This window comes from Limulus polyphemus, unplaced genomic scaffold, assembly GCF_000517525.1.
Source record: "Limulus polyphemus unplaced genomic scaffold, Limulus_polyphemus-2.1.2 Scaffold1647, whole genome shotgun sequence".
Classification (NCBI taxonomy): Eukaryota; Metazoa; Arthropoda; class Merostomata; order Xiphosura; family Limulidae; genus Limulus; species Limulus polyphemus.
The window spans coordinates 161,571-182,766 of NW_013667257.1; the positions used below are offsets into that span (position 1 = coordinate 161,571).

General features: G+C 36.6%; 1 protein-coding gene across 1 annotated transcript in view; it reads left to right on the top strand.

Annotated features, from left to right (window-relative positions):
- LOC106464421 (dynein heavy chain 7, axonemal-like) overlaps nucleotides 1–21,196 on the top strand; it is a 187,785-nt gene that overhangs the window by 103,916 nt on the left and 62,673 nt on the right. Inside the window, exons 28-32 of the mRNA XM_022392135.1 lie at nucleotides 9,077–9,232; nucleotides 9,399–9,567; nucleotides 14,973–15,099; nucleotides 15,989–16,205; nucleotides 17,373–17,689. Of these exons, the coding sequence (XP_022247843.1) occupies nucleotides 9,077–9,232; nucleotides 9,399–9,567; nucleotides 14,973–15,099; nucleotides 15,989–16,205; nucleotides 17,373–17,689 (986 nt within the window). The remainder of the gene's footprint in view (nucleotides 1–9,076; nucleotides 9,233–9,398; nucleotides 9,568–14,972; nucleotides 15,100–15,988; nucleotides 16,206–17,372; nucleotides 17,690–21,196) is intronic.

Genomic DNA, 21,196 nt, shown 5'->3' on the forward strand with positions numbered 1-21,196 from the left:
TGATAAAACTTTCACAAACTCTGACACATTTTCAAGCAACTCTTATGCTTGGGTCCCCTTTTAGCACAACATGTACTGCATGTCCTGCATCATTCTTCCACATCTTGCCTCATACCTATCCAGTAAAATCTCTGTCATAGGTGACTCAATGTCTTCTTAACTCCGAGATGTCCTCCTGTTAAATTATCATGGGATTGACGCAACATAACTTCCCATAACTTTCTCAGTATAACCATTTGCCAGGTCGTCACTTTCCCATCTCCAGAGAAGAATACCATCTTCAAGCTTCAACTGGTCCCATTGTGCCCAATAGTTCTTTGTCACAGGGCTTAGACTAGACACCTTCTCCCAAACAGGGTGCAAAACACTTGCTTTTAGAAAATCAATTATTGGCTTCAAATCTTGATCTTTCTCCTGCTCTGATTTAATATCTACACCTGGTTCCATTTCACCATCATCAACTCCTTCAGTCACTTTGACTTAAACAAACACTATAATTCACAATGAACGATTCACACGCTTGACTCAATTGTCCGTCTCTATTTCTGTCTGCAATTCAATTCCATTGTTGCCGTTACTTCTTACCGGTCTTATATATACAAAAAGCGTACATCTCGTTTCTTCGTGAATCTTCTAGAATATCATGACGTGTTACCAGCGTCACGTGACTACCGCTGTCGTAACAGTATTTACCTTAAACAATATGTGATATTCATTTAAGAGATTCTAAGCATTATGCAAGCAAAATATGAAAACTGTATGGTAAACATTGGTATTGTTATACTTAACATTAAAATCTCTTTGAAGGTGAACTGTTCAGGGTCCGAGTGCAAATACTGTGTTAAATAACGAAGTTTTATTTTAAAGAGTTGAAAAAATCAATATTAAATATTTTCTTTTCCAAAACATACTTACCTCCACTGCCACTTATAGCTATTACTTGCCTGCAAGGGTTTCAACTTTGCCCATTTAAGCATTGGTCTGATTTTTTCTTGCTTGCTCCACTCTTTTATACCCCACTCAATTGCCCTTGGAGATATTTGTCTCATAATACTCTCCACCGACACCAATGTACCCTCTATCCTGGTATTGTATATAAGCACCTCATACCTCATTCAGCTAACTTTATCACTTTTTCTCAACAGAGTGCTTACACATGGGTTTCTCTACAGAGGTGCTGTGATAGTTAACGTCCTTGGTTGCAATTTTGTGTCACCTAGTTGCTTTCTGTATAAATTATATTTAATAATTATTATTTAAAAAACAAAAACATTGTGACATGCCATTGTCAGACATGAATTCACAGGTTACTGTTTCCGGAACAGAGGCTAAGCAGCCCTCTTATATACCATCTCTGTTATCTAGTGTCTCTCAAATGTCTGGGAGGAGAGGGGGTCATTCTCAGTTGAGGCTGTGATCTGACTCGTTGTGAGGTAGATACATATTTTCGATCCAGAGGCATCTCTCCAGGGAGTTCTGAGGCTGCTTTTGCCAATGATCCAGGACAGTGTGGAGAGAATTTGGACCCTCTTTTTCTAGTGCTTTTAATTACGAAGTCAGCTTCTCACGAGGCCAATTTAGATCAGCCACCTCCTGCTCCATTTCTTTGGTTAGTCATTCGGGTTTGTAAGGTTTAGGAGCTTTCTCCAGTGGCCTGTGAATCTACTCCTTTTTTGAAGGCTGGAAGTTCTGAGGGTGAATACTTATTTTTTCCTTCTTCACCTGATATTGAAGTTCATGCTGGGAGATTTACTGCTCAATTATGTGACGGGTTAGCAATTACTTTTCCCCCCACATTTGTCAGAACAGCATGCTTTGGCTTATCACCGCCAGGAGGACGTATATTTAGTTTCCCAAAGACTTGATCCTCTTTTGGATATGTGGGGTTCCAAACTAGACTCTGTGATCACTTTGAATAGATCACAATTTTGACCCTCACTACTGTTCTCAGATATTTATCTTCCCTCCAAATTTTGTCAGAAGCCTATCTGTGTTCCCCACATCAATTTGAGGACGATTTGGGGCCATTACTGACTTCTACTTTTGTAAGATTCAGCTCTCTCTCTAATTTTATGGATTGTATGTTGTTGGGATAAATTGGGTAGAGATGCCTTATATAAGGGAATTTGTCTACTTGCTGTAGCCCTCCGTGATTTACATGAGGTTCTTTTTCTTCACCCATTGATGTTCATGGGCATCCCAGAATCATTGGAATTATGAATTGATGTCGCCTGTTTGCATTCTTTCTTGTCATTGTTGACACTTAGACAATTGCTCATTGTGGTCCTAAACCACGGCTTCTGCTCTTTGATCTATTGGTACTCAGAAAAGATTTTGTCTTTATCTTTGAGGCTCCTCTGCTTAGCCAGACCATCACCAATGGCGTCAGTGACTTCTCTATGTGGGTGGATCTGTGGGAGTGAGGTTACAACATTTTCTGGATACCTGGAATTCTTTCACCATAGATCCATGGGTACTTCAGGTTTGGCATCGGGGTTGATCATTCAGTTCACTTCTCCACCTCCATTATCCTCCCAACCAGTGGTATTTCTACCCCCCAACAGATCTGTGGAGTGTGGATCTTCATTTCAAGGCTACCAGAGAGTTATTTGTCAAGAGGATGTTACAGAAAGTCAATCCCATTTTTATGGGATTTTATTTCCATTTACTTGTCGTGCCCAAGAAGATGGGAGATTGGCAGCCTCGATCTTTCTCATCTCAAGCAATTCTTAGATCCTCCCAAGTTTGCAATGGAGTCCTTTCTCAACCTATGTTGGCATTTTCACCAGGTCTGTGGATGACCAAGTTTGATGTTGCTGATGCATATCTCCCACAGTATGGATGGTTCTTTCTTTTTTAGGGATGTGGGCATCTCTCACATTTCTGATTCCTTTGGGACAAGTACACATGTGGTCCCTACAGTGGTCACTGTGTGACCAATGGATCATAAACTATGATCCACTGGATCATTCAGTCTCCTTAATCAGGAGTAGCATCTTAGGTCTTGAGAGGTGGTTGGACTGGAACACCACCACCATTGGTGTTCCTATATCGCCCCTTCATCCCGATATTAATCTTTTCACAAATGCCTCACTCCAGGGATGGGGTGCATATATTGAAGGTCAAGAATTCCTTCCACATCAATATTTTAGGACTTCATTCTGTTCAATGGGAAATGGTTCAAGGTTTCGATCCAATGAAGGGGAATATCATCTTGCTTCATTCCAATAATTCTACAATAGTTTCTTCCATTTCCCATCAAGGGGCATGTGTTCTCGGTACCTATGTTTTTGAACTTTCAATATTTTCTACTGGACTCACTCCCATCATATCAGCCTCCTGTCTTATCCCAGTTTAATTCTCCTGACCAAATGGATGCTCCATCATGAGGTTTTTCAGGGGACTTGCTCTCAGTTCAGGACCCCGATAATTGATGCATTCACCACTCATTGGAACTCTCAACTACAGACGTTTTGTTCCCTGGTACCTCATCCTTGGGCTTTAGTGATAGATGCATTCAGTCCAGATTGGACAGGATTACACCTCTATACCTTTCTCCCAATTTGTCTGTTACCCAGAATTCTGGCTATGATTCAATCCATTACATGTCGAGCACTGTTGGTAGGCCCATATTGGCTGGCCCAACAGTGGTTTCCTCTTCTACAGTTTCTTTAAGAGTGTTCACTTTTGCCACTTCCTCTTTGGCCATCTCTGTTGAGGCAACCCTGATCCAATATCCTACACCCAGACATTCCCAAGCTCAAACTTCATGTATGGAAGTTATGCAGTTCTTCACACAACATTGGGGTTTAATTTTTAAAGTTGCCTTGTATTTATCTCAATCTGTCCATAGACCTACAATGGCCATTTATCAACTTAAATGGCACACTTATCGCCAATGGTGTTTCACGAGAAAATTGAATCCACTTCACCCAAATGTGCCCACCTTATCTCGTTTTTTGACCTGGCTTTTTGACAAAGTTCTAGCTTTTTCTACTGTAGCTTTATATAAGGCAGCTTTATCAACTACTTTTCGATATTCTATGCATTGGAAAATAATTGAATCCCCCATGCTATCCAGCATTCTCAAATCATTTAGAGTCCTTCATCCCAAACAGCCTTTTCCATTGCCCAACTGGGATATTAAGGTGATATAACATGCTTTGTCTCAATATCCTTTCGAGTCTTTAGCCACATGTACCATGTATCACCTTTCTCTTATAGTATTTTTTGTTGCTGCTGGCATGTGGACGTCGTAGGTCATAGTTGTTTGCACTACATGTGCACAGGACTCTTTATCACTCCACTTATGTTCTTCTACACTCTGATAGGTCCTTTTTTTCCTAAGACTCTGGTAGCCAGGGAATGAAATAAATCCCTCTCACCAATTCATTTGGCAGCTATTTCTCACCTCTATGATCGATCGGACCTAGATCAGTTGTTATGTCCTGACAGAGCCCTGAGGTGTTATGTGGCTTGCACTAACTCATTTCAAGGTGCTAGAAATCGGCTCTTTATTCATTGGGATCCTTCAGTTTCCAAGATTTATCCCCGATTACATTGTTGAGGTGAATTTGCAAATTGATCCAAATTGCTTATTTTGGACTTTCTTTAAAGGTGAGTAAACTTCTGTGACTCGCATCTCATCAGATTCGTCACCTTTCTATGTTATTAGCTGCCCAATTTAATTACCTCCTGGAAGACATTGGGTTGGCTGGTATGTGGACTTCTCCCAATACATTTCTCTCATAATATTTATACAATTTGGCAGTTTCTTTTTCTGAGGGTTTTTACCTACCCCCTGTTGCCATTTTGACCACATCTGCTAGATTATAAGAAGGGGTGAGTATTGTTTCTCCTCCTGTTGTCTCTTTACTTTCCAGGATAACTTATTTCTTTTTTTCCGCTGGATCCCATTCTGTAGCAAGTGTTGCCCAGACAGATGTGTTTTTATCAATCCATTTTCGCACTAGTAACCAATTTCATTTAACTACTACCAATTGCAACAGGCTCTGTAGAAATGAGGTATACCATAAGACCATCTAGGAGCTCACCAGAGAATATTACCGTTTTATGCTGAACTGCCACTCATGGACTATCATGAGTAAAGTTAATGGGGATCCTGCCCATCCCTGCTGATCATCTGATTGAATAAATCGAGGTCAGTTTCCTTAGTTCACCTATTGCACTGCTTACAGAGCACTATTCCTCAGGACTCCCCAATGCTCATTACTCCCCAGATTCTACTAGTGGAACTAGAGAGTCCTTCCTACACTCAGTTTACAGTCAATGGAGTGGTGGACAAAGGCTTTTCCTTCAGAGTATTAGAGTGAAATACTCTGCTCTTGAGAAGAGGGCAAAGTTTGGGGTCCCCCAACCAAGTCCATGGATGTTTTTTCCAGATGTTAGTATGAGCAGCACCAGCCTACGTGGGAGCCTACTTATAGTACCACTACAGATTTGATACTCTACTATTTGATTGGGGTGTGCATGGCCCTTCTTTTGATCAATATTGGTTTAATATATTGTTCATAGAAGGAGGCCCACTAATTCCAAATGTGGAGTGTTTCCATCCTGGGTCCTAGGTTGAGCACAGTGTTCCGTGTCCTCTCCATAATTTTGGGGGCAAGTGGAAGGCTTCTTGCCCACTCAGTTGAGGAGTGAGGATGAATTTTCATAATTCCAGACCAGATGAGTTCTGTTCTTTTGATTGAGTAAGTCATACATGATCCCATCATTCCGAGCCTGGGATGTTGTCTTTCTGGCTTCTTCAAGTGGAAAAGAAGGTTTGTTCACTTTGGTGTTGCTTACTTTCTTGTTCTGATTCCAGTCACGCTATCTTTTGATCCAATTAAAAGTATATCTATATATAACATTGAGGTCTACTTGCCCTATCCACCAACATTGATATAGGGACCAAGACCTTGTATTTCCAACCCTAAGTTGTGGAACCTCAGCTATCTGGTTGGGGCTGGTCTGTAGTGATGATTACTCATGTATTATTCCACTCTTGATACAGGAACTAATTTCATTGTGAAGAGCATACCTGTTCTGGATGCAGTGAGGTTCCCCCACTCAGGTACCATTCCGAACTTGGTACACCCTTGATCTATGCAGACGTTCTCCATATGGATAATGCCCTCACTGGCCTCTCCACCTTCTCAATGTGGGATTCTACCTGTAAGTGGCAATAGAGGTAAGTATGTTTTGGAAGTTAACATTTTCCTAAATTGAAAATGTATTTTCAATAATATTTACCTCCTCTGACACTCTCCCACCCTTCCTTCCCATTAAGAACTGGTGTTAGAGACTGGGGTGGTATCAGTCTCGAAAAATTATCAGAATGAGATGCTTATATAGACTCCCAGGATAGAGAGCACATTGTTGTAGATTGAGAGTATCATAGTACAAATATTGCTGAGGGTAATTGAGTTGGGTATTAAAGACTTAAACAAGCAAAAGAAAATCAGACTAATGCTTAGATAAAGTTAAAACCCTGGTGGTTGAGTAATAGCTATAAATGTCAGCAGAGGTAAGTATTATTGGAAATACATTTTCAGTTTAGGAAAATGTTTACTTTCTGAAATTACACATTTTTAGGAAAGTGCTTGTCTAATTTCAAAGAATTTCACCCACTAGTTTTAGTTTTGGAATGAAATATTACATGAGTAATATAAGGTGCTATGAATCTCAGCACGCATTAGTCATAGGGTTAAGGAGAATTTTCACATCCCTGCTGACCCCCTGGATTGAATAAGTTGGGGTCAGTTTGCCTTTCAAAATAGAGAATATGATTCACCTATTGCACAGTTTCCAAAGCACCATTCCTCGGGACTCCCCAATGCGAGTATCCCCCCATGCAAGTTCTTACCACTCCCAGTTTCCAGTCATTGGAGTGGTAGACAGAGAGTTTAATTCCTCCAGAGTGATGCTTGAACTCATTATTCCACTCAAGGAGAAGAGGGCAAAGTTGAGTGCCCTCCTACCAGTAATCTTGGATGTATGGTAGGAGAAGAATGATTGTACACAGGAGTCTTCTTGTAATTCTGATTCAGAGATGACCAATTGCTGTCTGGTTGAGTTGAGTGTGGCCCTTCTTTTTGGTGGTTCTCTTCATTTTGAGGATCATGGAAGGTCCTCAACTCCTCATAATTCTGACCACAAAGCATCAATTCCTGTGTCATTGGTTGGACTTAGTTTGTTCCACATCCTCCTCGTAATTCTGGGGGCAGGAAGTGTTGCCTTGGCTTTCAGGTTAGGGAGTTAGGATTTCACTTCATAATCCCAGGCCAGGTAATCTCTGTTTCTTCAGGTTGAGTGAGGCATGACAATTCCCATAATTCTGATTTTGGCTTGTGGCATTTTACACTTTTTTGGGTTTGGACGAGGGCATGTCCATTTTTGTGTTGCTTACCCCACTTGTGTGCTATTATTATATATCATTTTTGCACACCTTTATGTAGATGCTGTCTGTTTGGATCTTGCCCTCACTAGCCCATCTACCTTGTCAGTATGGAATTCTAGCTAAAGTGTGAATGGAGTTAAGTGTGTTTTGTAAGTTAACATTTTCCTATACCTAAAATGTATTTCTGACAATACTTACCTTCTTTCACACTCTCTCACCCTTCCTTCCTACAATATGTCCAGTTTTGGGTCAACTGATTTGGACCGTCTCAAAAAGTGAATAGGAAGTAATAACGATGAGCTTATATATGGATCTTGTATAGGGCGCATTGACATAGGTGAAGAGAATCACAAGATTTAAATTGCTATGGGCAATATAATGGGGTATAAAGGTTGGAGCAAGCGATGTAAGATTAATACCAATGCTTAGATGGGCAAAGAAGAAAAACTTTCATCAGGATGAAGCTCTGAGAGGATGTAAACATTATTGATAATATATTTTCTGTGTAGGAAAAGGTTAATTTTTGTGATCCCTTGCTCATTTATTTTATCCTATATAGGACTACTAAATATTGTCCTATACCTCTACAAAAGTTTAAATTTTTTTTAAGTTCTACTCTGGAATATGCTCAATATGGTTACAATCATTTGCTGAATTCAGCTTGAAGTGTTACTTTCATTGTCTGGTATGGTCCAAAAATATATGTACTGTTTCAATGGATAGTTAAATTACATTTTATTTTAACTTGTACATGGAGAATTCATTACTTTACAACTGTCTCATGGAACAAGGGTAGTTCCAGAATTTTGTGACTGCTAGATACAGAGAGATGGTGCTTGATGATTGAAGTTTTGGCACATTCAAACCAGTTTCTTTCTAAATTCTGAGAAGAGAAGTTTCATTTCTGCATTTAAGGAGCCAGAATGTTCTGTGAAAGTCTTATTTTTATTTTCCTTTGTTCCTCAATCTGTTGAATGTATATGCTTTAACTTTATCCAGTTTAAAATCTACTTGAATACAGTTTCACTTCAATTTTCAGCAGCTTATCTATAGACAGTTTCATTAATTACTTTGGGTTAGTTCACTTTTAATTTATTCTACTTCACAATGCAATAACCCAGGTGGCCCGGTATAACCAGGTAGTTAGGGCTCTCGACTCGCAATCTGAGGGTCACATTATGATGTGATGGTCAATCCCATTATTCATTGCTAAAAGAGTAGCCCAAGAGTTGGTGGTGGGTTGTGATGACTAGCTGCCTTCCCTCTAGTCTTTTACTGCTAAATTAGGAACGGCTAGCGCAGATTAACTTTGTTTAACTTTGCGATTACCTCAGGACTATTTGTTGTAAAAGTGTTAAAATCAAGTTTTTGACATTCTTATTGATCACCAGTGGCTCAGCAGTAATTCTGACAGTTTATTACACTAAAAACTGGGTTTCCATTCCCATGTTAGGCACAACAACTATAGCTCATTGTGTAGCCTTGTGCTTAACAACAGACAAGTAAACAAATACATCTTTAATTTCCTAACATACATAAGACTAAATGTATAATAAAATGGATAAACAAGCTTGCAAAACATTATTTGTGCTTTTATTGTAAATCATTTCATTGAACAAAATGTGTAAGTAATTTTACAAATTCAGTATGGTCTCCGTTATTTTGTTTTAGGACTATTTACTGAACAAAATGGATGGGCAAGTGTACAAACCATTGTTTATTAACTTCTCAGCACAAACAAGTGCTAACCAAACCCAAGATATTATAATGAGTAAATTAGACAAGCGAAGAAAGGGTGTTTTTGGACCTCCTCTAGGGAAAAAAATGGTAATCCTCAATTTTTATTATTACTTTCCTGAACATCTACATGTAATTTTTTTGTAATTTGTGTTTATTGTACTTGTTTTTATACATTTTTTTATCTGACCATGAATACACTAAGAAAATTCAAAATTTTGTGTTTGGTTTATTCCTGAATCATATTTTTTGCAAGGTGGTGTTTGTAGATGATTTAAACATGCCACAAAGAGAGACGTATGGAGCTCAACCTCCCATAGAGTTGCTACGACAATGGCTAGATCACTATACTTGGTATGACAGAAAGGAAGTCATACCTCTTCGTTTGGTAGATGTCCAGTTGATTGCAGCTATGGGGCCTCCTGGTGAGTATTAGAACAGTTAATAGTTTTTTATGCAGTGCTTTTCTGAAATAAACATAAACTTTTTTCACTAATCATCACCAATTAGTGTGTGTGTGTGTATTTTACTTAATTAACACTATATGTTTCATAAGTTGTTTCCTATAGTCATAATTCTATTTTTGTGTCCTAACATTGGGAACAATGTCAATAAACAAGGTCAAGGATTTGCTTAAGTGTGTGGATTGTTTGAGGAGAAAAAGAAAGTTTAATTGTGACATAAAACAAGATTTTATAAAGCATTTAACACAATCGTACATACAAATAAACCAAATAAAATAAATATAGTTATAGAAAACCACATAGGGTTCATGCAGACTTGTTTCGTAAACAACTGTGCACCTGTAATCACATGCCTTGTCCTCCTTACCTACTTAACTCTTTTTGTCCTGGCTTACAGCCATTCTTCATTTCCATTTTTTGATCCCTGATCTTTGAAATTACTTGTTCCTGCTTGGGGGGCAGACCACTATCTAGTGCCCAACTTTCACATTTTTGTCTCTTTCTTACCACCCTCTTACATTACCTCTTATCACTTCACCTTGTTTCTGAGGCACTTCATCGTGTTCCTGAAGAGATGCATTCTCTTCTTTTCAGCACTTTAGTTTGTTTCTGACTCTCTGGAGAACTGGGCTGAGGTGGCTTGGCATTGATTTTTTTTTTGTTTCTCATCTTTCTCAAACTTTCCTACCTAAACTAGATGGGCCCACTGACTCCTCTGGTTGGTGTATTCTTCCCTAAATACTGATGCTCACACACAGGCTTTTTTACATTTCGTTGCATCAAATTCATCACCTGTCTCATTCTCTTGCATCTCATTTTTGCCAATCCTTAGATGAGATTCTTCAGGCTGGCATATGGACAAATCTATAATGTTTGTCTCCCATTGTCTTCATCATCTGGTTGTTTTGTCTTCTGCAGACTTTTGACTCACTTCGGTCACTATTCTATAGTCTACAGACCATTTTCCCTCTTGTAGGATCCCACCAAGTAGCTGGTGTTGGTTCCCTGAATAGACTTATTTCATAAAATTTGCATCTGACCACAGATAATGAAAAGCACCCAACCCATCCATCTTGGCTCTACTACTGCCCAATGTTGAGATGGGATGTGCCACAGGATCACTAGAGGTATTCTCATGGTATTAAAATTAATGAATTGCTCAATCCAGACCAAACCATTCCATGAACTATTATGGAAAAAAGCTGACACTAGAGAAATGACTGCCCACTTCTTTAGCTTGCACTTTCTGGCTTTTAAAAATAGGATTTTGCATTTACTCATTGCATTGTCTCCAGTAAAAGATCTTTCTGGCAGGTGTCTGATGGGAATCTAGGTACTCCTTGAGATCTCCCCAGCTTGAATTCTCTCCCCCTTCTTCATGTGGAGCACAAGCGGCCCTTGCCACTTACCAGCTCCTAGCAACTGGGATGGTGGACCTTGGAGAGTTCTTCACCAATCATATACAGTACAGTACAGTTGGAATAAGGGCAATGGTGGCACTGTCTGTGTAATTCAATTCACCTCTCAAACAGCTAGTGTGCCCTCTTTCCACAGCAGGATGGATTTGTCAACCCCGTCTCTGTATGTCCAGTTAAGTCGAGGTCAGACACACACACCATATGGTCTAATTGCACCCTAATCATACTACACTTCTTGGTTCACTGACCGTTTGTGTGTGAGTGCTTGGTTGAAAAGCTTCTGCTCATCCCTGCAACACCTGGGGCCCTATTGCCTTTCCTCCTATTTCTTTACACGCAAAAAGTATATCCTTGTTGAGACAAGATGCTGTCTTCCATGGGTGAGTCCCTATCGAGCCCCTGTCATCAAGTTTCACACCTCAAAATCTTTCCCTTCAGGTGATTTTGGAAGGGAACTCATCTTGGTTTAATTTTTGTACTGGCCCCTCTACCATTTCAGTGTAGGATTCTGTGTGAGGAGGTGAGGTATCATCTCAGAAGTTAATGTTTTCCTTATCTTCCCACCCTATTTCTGGTGCACTTTCTTCTTGTCTCATCTGAGAATAAAGTTATTTTGAATGGAAGTGCTCAGGGGAGTTACTGTATATGGAGGTTGTATCACCAACCTATTGTTGGAGGGCCATCGTTGCATGAAGACATCAACATGCATTAGCGCAGTTCAGATTAAACACGTAATTTTTAGGTGGAAGTTAACTCAATACTAGTAGCATGCAAATCTCATAGGCAAATGAGAGTTAAGAGGTGAGTATCTACCAGAAATATATTTACAGGTAAGGAAAATGTTTACTTCAAAACTGAGTTAACAAAACAAACCTAAAAGCACTGAATAAAAATCAAGGTTAAGCATAAGATCAATAGATCATGTAAAACCTCACTTCAAACAAAGGTAACTTATCTAACTAAAAATCAAACAAATTCAAACTAAAGTGAACAGTTATTAATCATGATGAATAAATGATGTATTTGTGAAATGTACAATTGTCTTGTTTTTCCTCAATTCTGTAATTATTAATAATATAAAAACAAAACATGAAACTCACAGTACAAAACATTGCAATGTGTACAATAAACTCACACTAAAAAAAAACATAACTCTGCTCTCAGATGAAGAAATGACTTTCTTATCTCTTACATCAATTTGACTTTCGTTATTCAGTATAGCTGTAATTCATATTCAAACAATACTCATTATTCTAGTCTATCAGAAACAAATAAGGTATGTCTTCCTTGTCTTGAGATCCTGGGTAGATATAAAAGGGGATCACTCTGAACAGATGGTGAGATAATTCAACACAAATAGACAAAAAAGTTGGTTTAAGATATTTATTTTCATGATATTCCTATATAGAGAGCAGATATTCAGGCTAATGTTTATGACTCTACTGATTTACTAGGTAACAGTTTCAACTCATTACTTATTACTGACTTTCCAATGGGCTTACAGATATAGAGATTTTTTGTAGGTGGAAGAAAAACTAAAAACAAAATCTTTATTAATAAAAAAAACTAAGACACAGAGTTGCTGATTGTGTATTGTGCTAAGTTAAAATAAATGTAAAAAATTAAAATGTGAAGAGTTAAACAAAAAATCAGGGCCTGTAGATTTCTCCATAAGTGGAAAAATTGATGTTTCACCTTATTTTCCTGATATTGACTTCTATCAAAACACATGATGAAATACCCCTTCATTTGTATTACTTGTATACACACACACAGTAAACTTGGATGTTTTAATCTCAAGGAGGTTTCCAAATGCCACTTTATAAAAAGATTTTTAGTGTATTTGATGTAAAATCTACAGAAAAAACGCTACACACTAACTTTGTGTCTTTTCTATGAATAATTAGTTCCAACTGGTTTTTTTCATTATAGAATGAGGCAGTTCCTAGCTCAGATTGAAAGTTTCTCCATTCAATGCAACTGGCAAAAAAGTAAACAAACAAGCTTAAGGTTTGAGACATAGTTTTGACATTATTTCTTCAAGCTATAAATCCCTATTTTGACTCTCCTAAATATTACAGCTTTTAGACATAGTGTCAAAGTAGGGATTTGTAACTTGAGGAAATAATGTCGACACTATGTTTCAAACCTTAAGGTTGTTTGTTTGCTTTTTTGACAATTGCATTTTTGCTTTAAGCTACCTATTTTGTTTCTGTAATTGTTTGAAGATTCCTTTTCCCCTTTTTAAATTAACAATTTTTAATAATCTTGTATCTTTAGTTTTTTTATGTCCATTATGGACATAGATCTGTATGATAGCAATACTGTCCTAATTTGAAACAGTTTAGTTTAATGAAATATGTAGTTGGTGTATGATCCTATCTTGGAAAACAATGATAAACTTTAAATTGGCTTCGTGCAGGTTGGATGGCTATTGCTCCTGATATTGTCACAATGTTATCATTGATAGTGATACTGCATGTATGATCACTATGATGTATGGTGATCAACATAACACATATTATGTGTATGCTTGTGAAATATATATAGCTACTATATTTATACCCTGTAGCTATATGAGGAGTCTGTAAATACTAAATTTGAGGGTCTACTGAACTATACTGGAATGCTGCATGGACTGGATTTTCTAACCACATAAAATTTATACATGCATGCACATGCAATGCATGTTGGCATATATATATATATATATTAGGTCGTCAAGAAATTAATGTTGCTTTTTTTAGATGAAAAAACCCATACAACTTATATATATCAAAATAAAACATATATTAAATGAAATAGTCTTTATTCTTATGGATGATGTTTTTCCATCTGACAATCAGGTTGTTAATGCCCTGGTTAAAGAAATCACTTGGCTTTGAAGCAAAAAAACATGTTGATGTCTTCTTTAACACCTTCCACATTTGCATACATTTTCCCATTAAGATGGTGTTGCAGTGAACGAAAAAGTTGGTAATCTGATGGTGCCATATCTGGAGAATATGGTGGGTGGGGGAGAACTTCTCAACCCAACTCCATAATCTTGTGTTGCATCAAACATGCCACAGGTGGACGTGCATTGTCGTGGAGAAGAAGAACACCATTGTGATTGATGAGTGAAGGGCATTTCTGATGAAGGGCTTGATTTAAGGATTCCAGTTGCTGACTATAGATCTCTGCATTGACAGTTCGTTGTGGATTGAGGAGTTTGAAATTAATTACTCCTTTGATGTCCCACCAAATGCAATGCATCACTTTCTGCAGATGGAATCCAGGTTTTGGGGTCGGAAGTGGTTCTTGTCTAGGACTGAGCCATTGTTTTTGGCATTTATGTTCACATAGAGAATCCATTTTTCATCACTGGTGACATTTCTGTCCAAAAATGGTTCACACACATTATGTACCAAAAGAGACGAAGCAACATTCACATGTTTGAAACAATGATCATCGGAGAGTTTGTGAAGCACCCAAAAACATTCTTTATGGAGTTTTCCCATATTCGTTAGATGTACATATTGTTTCATGAGAAACATACATGTACTAGATAATGATGCTCCGCATAAATCACAGACTACATTAAACTGATTGGATGTCAGTTGTTATACAGCTACTGTTATTTGCTAGGTAGTCAAATAAACATAAAAACTACCCTACACAATGGTCAGTGATGTGTTTAGTAAGTGCCCAGGTTTTATTAGAATACTTACAGCCATTTTTGCTGTAGGCTGCCAGTATAATATTAAATAATAATAAATAAGACCAAATTGGTGATCCCTATTATGAATCACTAGCATGGTTCATGATATTTTTCATAATATATTTTGTAATCTTAAAATGGTTAACTTCAGTAAAAGACTTTAAGTAATCATTTAACTTCATGATGCTTTAGTATTCTATTTTAGTACTTCTGTCCATAGTGTATTTTATTTTACAAATATTGGCCAGGTGGAGGTCGTAATCCAATTACTCCGCGTTTCCTCAGACATTTCAATGCTGTCACTATTAATGAATTTAATGATGAAATCATGACAACTATCTTCAATCGTATTCTTACATGGCATCTAGAAAGCAGGTAGGAATTATTTAATTGTTTTGTTATAGGTAAATTTATATTTAGAATTGTGTAGAAAATGTACATTCTTCTCTAAATATTAATTTATGGATATGATCACACTAACAACAGAAGAAAAATTTTACATATATGTTAAAGATTTCTTTAGGTTACTATACAGTGAAGTAAAATGGACCAAGGTTTTTGATTATTCAACTTATGTAAAAATTTAAACCTTTGACAGTTAATTCTATATTTGTCATAATTTATATATGGTTAATAACTAATACCAGATGTCAGTTATTGTTATGATTTTTGTCTGGACATCAGTTTTAAAACAGTGTTCCATAGATAAATGTATTTGTATTGCTCATTTCATTGTTGCCCGAGGAAGTCTCCAGCAAATCGGCTGAAAGCTTTAAACTGTAAAAAAGTATTTTAACATAGAGAAAAGTCCATGTATAATTCTACGACATAAGGAAAATGTTGAATAATTTTCTAATATTAAAATATTGGAACTGATGTAGCTAAAAGTAATGAAGACATATTGAAGTGTTTTCCTGATTTTAATTTGTAAAACCAGTGTCACTAGGTACAGATGGGTATTTCAAGTTGTTCCTTTAAGCCTTATTTTCCAAAATAATATTGTTTTTGAAGTGAATGATTATTTAGGATTCTCAGTGTGCATTGTTTTTTTTTGTATAAAAATTCAACTTGCATTAAACATATTAATCTGCTTTATAGATGATAAGTATTTCTGATATAAAATTGCATATGTTTGCAAAACTAGCTAAGTTTTCTTAGCTCTAATATTTAGCAAAAAAAAAAATTATTATATATTTGTATTCATTGATGGAATAGAGAAACAAGCTTTAAGTGGCAAGTAATGTTTCTTCAATTTTTATAACAGGGGATTCAGCAGGGACTTTGAGCCTTGCATTGAAGAGCTAGTTCAGGGTACTCTTGCGATATATAAAGAAGCAATGACCTGTTTATTGCCAACACCAAAGAAATCTCATTACCTGTTCAACCTACGAGACTTTTCACGTGTTGTCCAAGGCTTGTTACTTTCTTTACCAGAAACTATTGAAGATCAAGCTTCTTTTAAAAGATTGTTTGTACATGAGGTACATGTTTTAATAATATTGAAAAGAGTAATCAGTTTAGATGGTAATTATACACTTATATATGTACCATATGAACTTAAAGTTAGATAACCATTGAAGAAAAAAAATCATTATCATTTCCAAAAGCAAATATATATAAATCATAGAGAAGCACTAAGCAGTAGCAGTAAAAAATAATTCAGTATACGTCATCAAATCTTTTTTAAACATATGATTGACTATATAGACTGACTGATTCAAGCTAGTATACATCTTACATAATAAAATATCTTAAAGCATCCCAACATCTCATTCTGGTTTGTTTACCTTATACTACATTTAAATCTATAATTTCATGAAAATGATTTTGTAAATTGATAGATAGAAGCCGCAGTATCTTAGACAAGTGAACATTGTACAACAATCAAAATTAATAGACTCAAGTTTTACAAGTTTTTTTTTTTTTGAAGTGTACAACAACAGATCATTAAATAAAGAAAGAATGAAGAATAATTAAATTTTGTAAAATATTTTTATCTTTATTTTAAATGCTTGGTAAGACATTTTACCAAGATTGTAGTTTAATTTCATGATGGTGTAATTTATTCTTCATTAGTTTACCTTTTTTTTAAAGTTTTTCTGCTTGCCAAGAACACTGAAAATAAAATAATCTATGAAAAAGTTTTGATAATTGTTTGGTAATTATATTATGACCAGTAAGTTTAGATAATTCATTAAAATTGGATATTTGTTTACCTTAAACAGTGACTTTAACTCTTGCATATCAACTTGTTTTTTATGTCTTCAGTAACGGTGAGGTCCACATATTGCATCATATTGGGTACTTTTGTGTTTTTGCTTGTTACAAACACTCAATTTAAAGAAATGATCAAAACAAATTGAGTAAAATCACTTATTTTCTATGTTAAATACATACGGGACCCCAGTGGTAATTAATGGGATTAATTGCAATCTTTTATGGTATATTTATTTAATTGTTTTGTATCTTTTATGTAATTTTAATAACCCTGTGACCAATAAAATAGTATGGTGCATAAACAGTGTTTAGAAAAATGTTTTTAAAAAGCCACGTGGATCCCCATTGATAATGCTAAGGGTTTGTTAGTACTTTTGCTTTAAGAGTAAATATTGTCTGAAAATATTACTTTTTTCATTTTGGATTGCCAGGTATTTAGGGTTTTTTATGATCGCTTGGTTGATGATGATGACCGAAGATGGCTGTACGAGTATATCCAGAAAGTGTCAAAAGACCATCTGCACATTAACTTTCATACACTTATGGCAAGACTGGACCTGAATGAAGATGGGGTTGTTGAGGAATGTGACTTAAGATCTCTAATCTACTGTGATTTTGCAGACCCAAAATCAGACACACGGAACTACACAGAGGTTCATGACATCACACATCTTCGTACTATCACAGAAGGTTTTCTAGAAGAATTTAATAATGTTAGCAAGAAACCAATGAACTTAGTTTTATTTAGGTATATCTCGTAAAAACTCTTTTTCATTTAAAGTAATGTTTCCGATACAGTAATTCCCTCTGTTCACAAGATTAGTTATTCCCCATTCAGGGCTGCCCTCTATGTGCAAACTTTATTGGAACGCATGCCACAAGTCTTCTGCTCCCCCTATTGCAATCTAGTGATTCCAACATGTCTCTCATGCAAATCGTCATGCATCACTTCTCCACCAATGGAGTGTAATGTGACTCAATCTATATTTTCCACCAAACTATCACTTCTCATTTGGCAGCATTTGTACTCGGACTTTTTTCTTTTGTCATTCTTTAGTGTTTCACGTTTGTATTTAGTATACTCACGAAGTGGTACTCATTTATAATAAGTTCCAGATTCTCTGGAGTTTGAAATTTACCTTCATTTATTCCAGTCGTATTCCAAAGCTAATTTGACCACTTGGGGGTCATGCGTACGACTAGCACTATCTCATAGGCTGCAGGTGTGGGAGACCCAGTGTGGGTTTTTATTGTTGTTTGTCCTCCGGTAGATTGAATGTTAAAAAGGTTGGCCTCTTTCTTCAGTTATCACCCACAGTTCTTCCTGTAGAACTCTACTCTGTTTGGGCAGACAAAGATTTTGATAGTGTTTTACCACCACTGGATTTAAAATGTTTAGTTCTACATTACCATTATGTAGTTTCCATTCCTAATGCGGAGATTCTATGTTGTTTTCACATGTTTATAATGGATTTCATTTACATTACTCCACGGACAGTTTTCGCCTTTTTTCATCGAGAGTTTGATTGTTTAATGTTCAGACTTTCATTGGACTTTGCCTCGTGCTTTGTGGTCCACCATTTGTCATACAGTCTGTCGACTTTGGAAAGATAAGACGTTTTACAATTTTATTACTAGTATTATTATCTGTAATTATTTGAATTCCACAACATACACTTATTTAGATTAGTTAATACTAAGTCATGTTACGATTCGTAATTAGTCTTCGTTGTTTTTCATCTATACTGTTCAGTTAGGCTTAACATGGTATGTCCTTCATTAGTTTAACTATTATTTCCTTACTTTTATATCATCATTTCTATTTCATTTCATAAATAATCTTTTTCTCCACTTGTTTTGGGTAGAACCCTTGAATCCGAGCCCACAGAAACTTCTCCCATTATTGTGTCTATTTATGTTTTACTTTTGTTTTATTTTCATTCTTAGGTTATCCTTTGTTCTGTATGGTTCAACTAGGCTTAACTAGTTTTCATTGTTTTTGATTTCACCGTAGTTCTAGTTTAGATTTCCTTGTTATTTCTGTTCAGTTTCCTATTTGATTTGGTTTCATTAGTGTATTATTTATTGGTTTACCTTTGGTTTTATTGATATGTTAATATCTACTTAGGTTCCAGTTTTTCATCACCACTACATTGTACAGAATTCATTCACTACACCATTTCCTTTCCATTTTAATATGTTGACCAATTCATTTTCTTTTTCTTTATAGTTTATAATTTTATAGTTACTTTTGTTTCATCCCTACTTTATAATTATTATCATTCATTTCATTTAGAGTATACTTTATCCTTTTTACTATTAATTTCATTTCATTTACAATTTACCCTTCTTACCATTAATTAATTTATTGTTTTCCCGTAGTTTTATGAACAGGTTCATATCTACCACAGTTCGAGGTTTTTCTTCAACACAACATCATAAGGGATACATTACCATAAGGGATGTACCATTTTCTTCACGTTTTTCACTATGTTGACTATTTCTTTTTTTTTCTTTCCCGTTTATACTTTTTACATTTACTTTCATTTAATATCTACTTTATGCTTCTTACCATTAACTTTGTTTCATTTATAAATTAACCCTTGTACCAGTAATTTAAATTAATGCGTTGGTCCCTCGGAACCAGGGTCTGCTGTATCTGCTTCCACTATTGCTCACCTTCCCCATCTAATGGCTGAACCTATTTTCCAACATCCTAAAATTGTCAGTTCTCCCTGACCTTATCATGGAATGCCTTTCATAATTCTATTGCAGTATCTGTTAGACCTATTTTATGCATTTTCAGATACATTTTGCAGGATATTATCTTCATGTTTTCTGTATTGTTCCTTTTGTCTCTTTTTAGTTTTGCTACATACAAGCCTTACCTTCTATGGGCTTTCAATTGTACCTTAGTTTAACTTCAGGCAGATTTCTTCTGGCATTTGTCATTATTTTTTTCCTGTATTGTCACTCGTACTTTTAATGTTTCATGGTTCCCTTTATTTGGTGTTCTGTTTTTATTTGGAGTTTGTCGAGAGAGATCTTCTCTTTCTTCCCTCCATGTTGGAGTTTTTGCCATCTTCAGTTCATTCCCTCCTCACATGATATCTTTGCTTTTGGGTCAGTATTGGGTGTGACACTGCTGTTTGTTGTCCTTTCCATTACTAATAGGATTTTATGATCTGTTTCTTTTCTTCTCATGTCCCTTTCTTTCGGGATGTTGCTCCTGGGGTGGCACCTGTTCATATTTCCTCTCTTTTCACATATTAGATCTGCTTATTTGGGCCCCCTCGCACAATATTCAGATCTTTGCATGTCATTTTCCGGGTGCAATCACTCAGATCATAGTTTGTTTTTCTCGTCCTGATACATTCTATCCATTGGAATGGTCTCTTGTTTTCCAGTGGCTTTGTTTTCCGTGGGATTCTTGCCACATAGATCCCTTTACTACATCTCTTAACTACCCATTACCTCTATTTGGTATCCAGTACCTCCTCCTCTAGCTAAAACTGTTGATGCCTTTGGCCAGGATTGGTCCCACAGGTTCCTGTATGTTCATCCACTTACTTCCATGGGTGATTTCCCTCATCCCTACCATTCTGTGTTAGGTCCTTCTGATTGCTCCTTAATGGCCAGCTCAACCATGGTTTCCACACCTTCTCCAGCTCCAACTTTTACCTCCACTGCCTTTTCCTTTGTCTGCTGCCCTTCTTTGTCCACTTTATTTGCTGGTACTGCAACCGGACATTCACGTTGTTTATCTTCATGCTTGGCTCTTATTCAGTCCTTGGTGGGGAGATCGGATTTATACCTGCAGGTAGCTTTCTTTTAGCTTGTTCCATTCACTTGTTTTCAGTGGGCATTTATTGTCATAACTGGAAAGTGTTCTGCACTTCATCTACGAGTCAGGGATTTCTGCAGATCAAATTCCTGTGTCTCGAGTGGCAGAATTTCTCCCCTGGATTTTTTACCATGAGTCTTTGGTCCCCTCAATCTTGGGTTATCAGGCAGCTTTGTCCCATACCTTCCTTTTTTTCCTGATACCACAGAGTTTTTACCACACCTATCTTTACTATGTTCATACATTTCTTCCAGATTAGTTATCCTCCCTGACTGCCTACCATTGTGACCTGGGATATTAATGTGATATTCTATTCCCTCACTTTAACTTTTTTTGCATCACTTTTGTGCCCGGCATAGCCAGGTGGATAAGGCGCTCGACTCACAATCTGTGGGTCGCGGGTTCGAATCC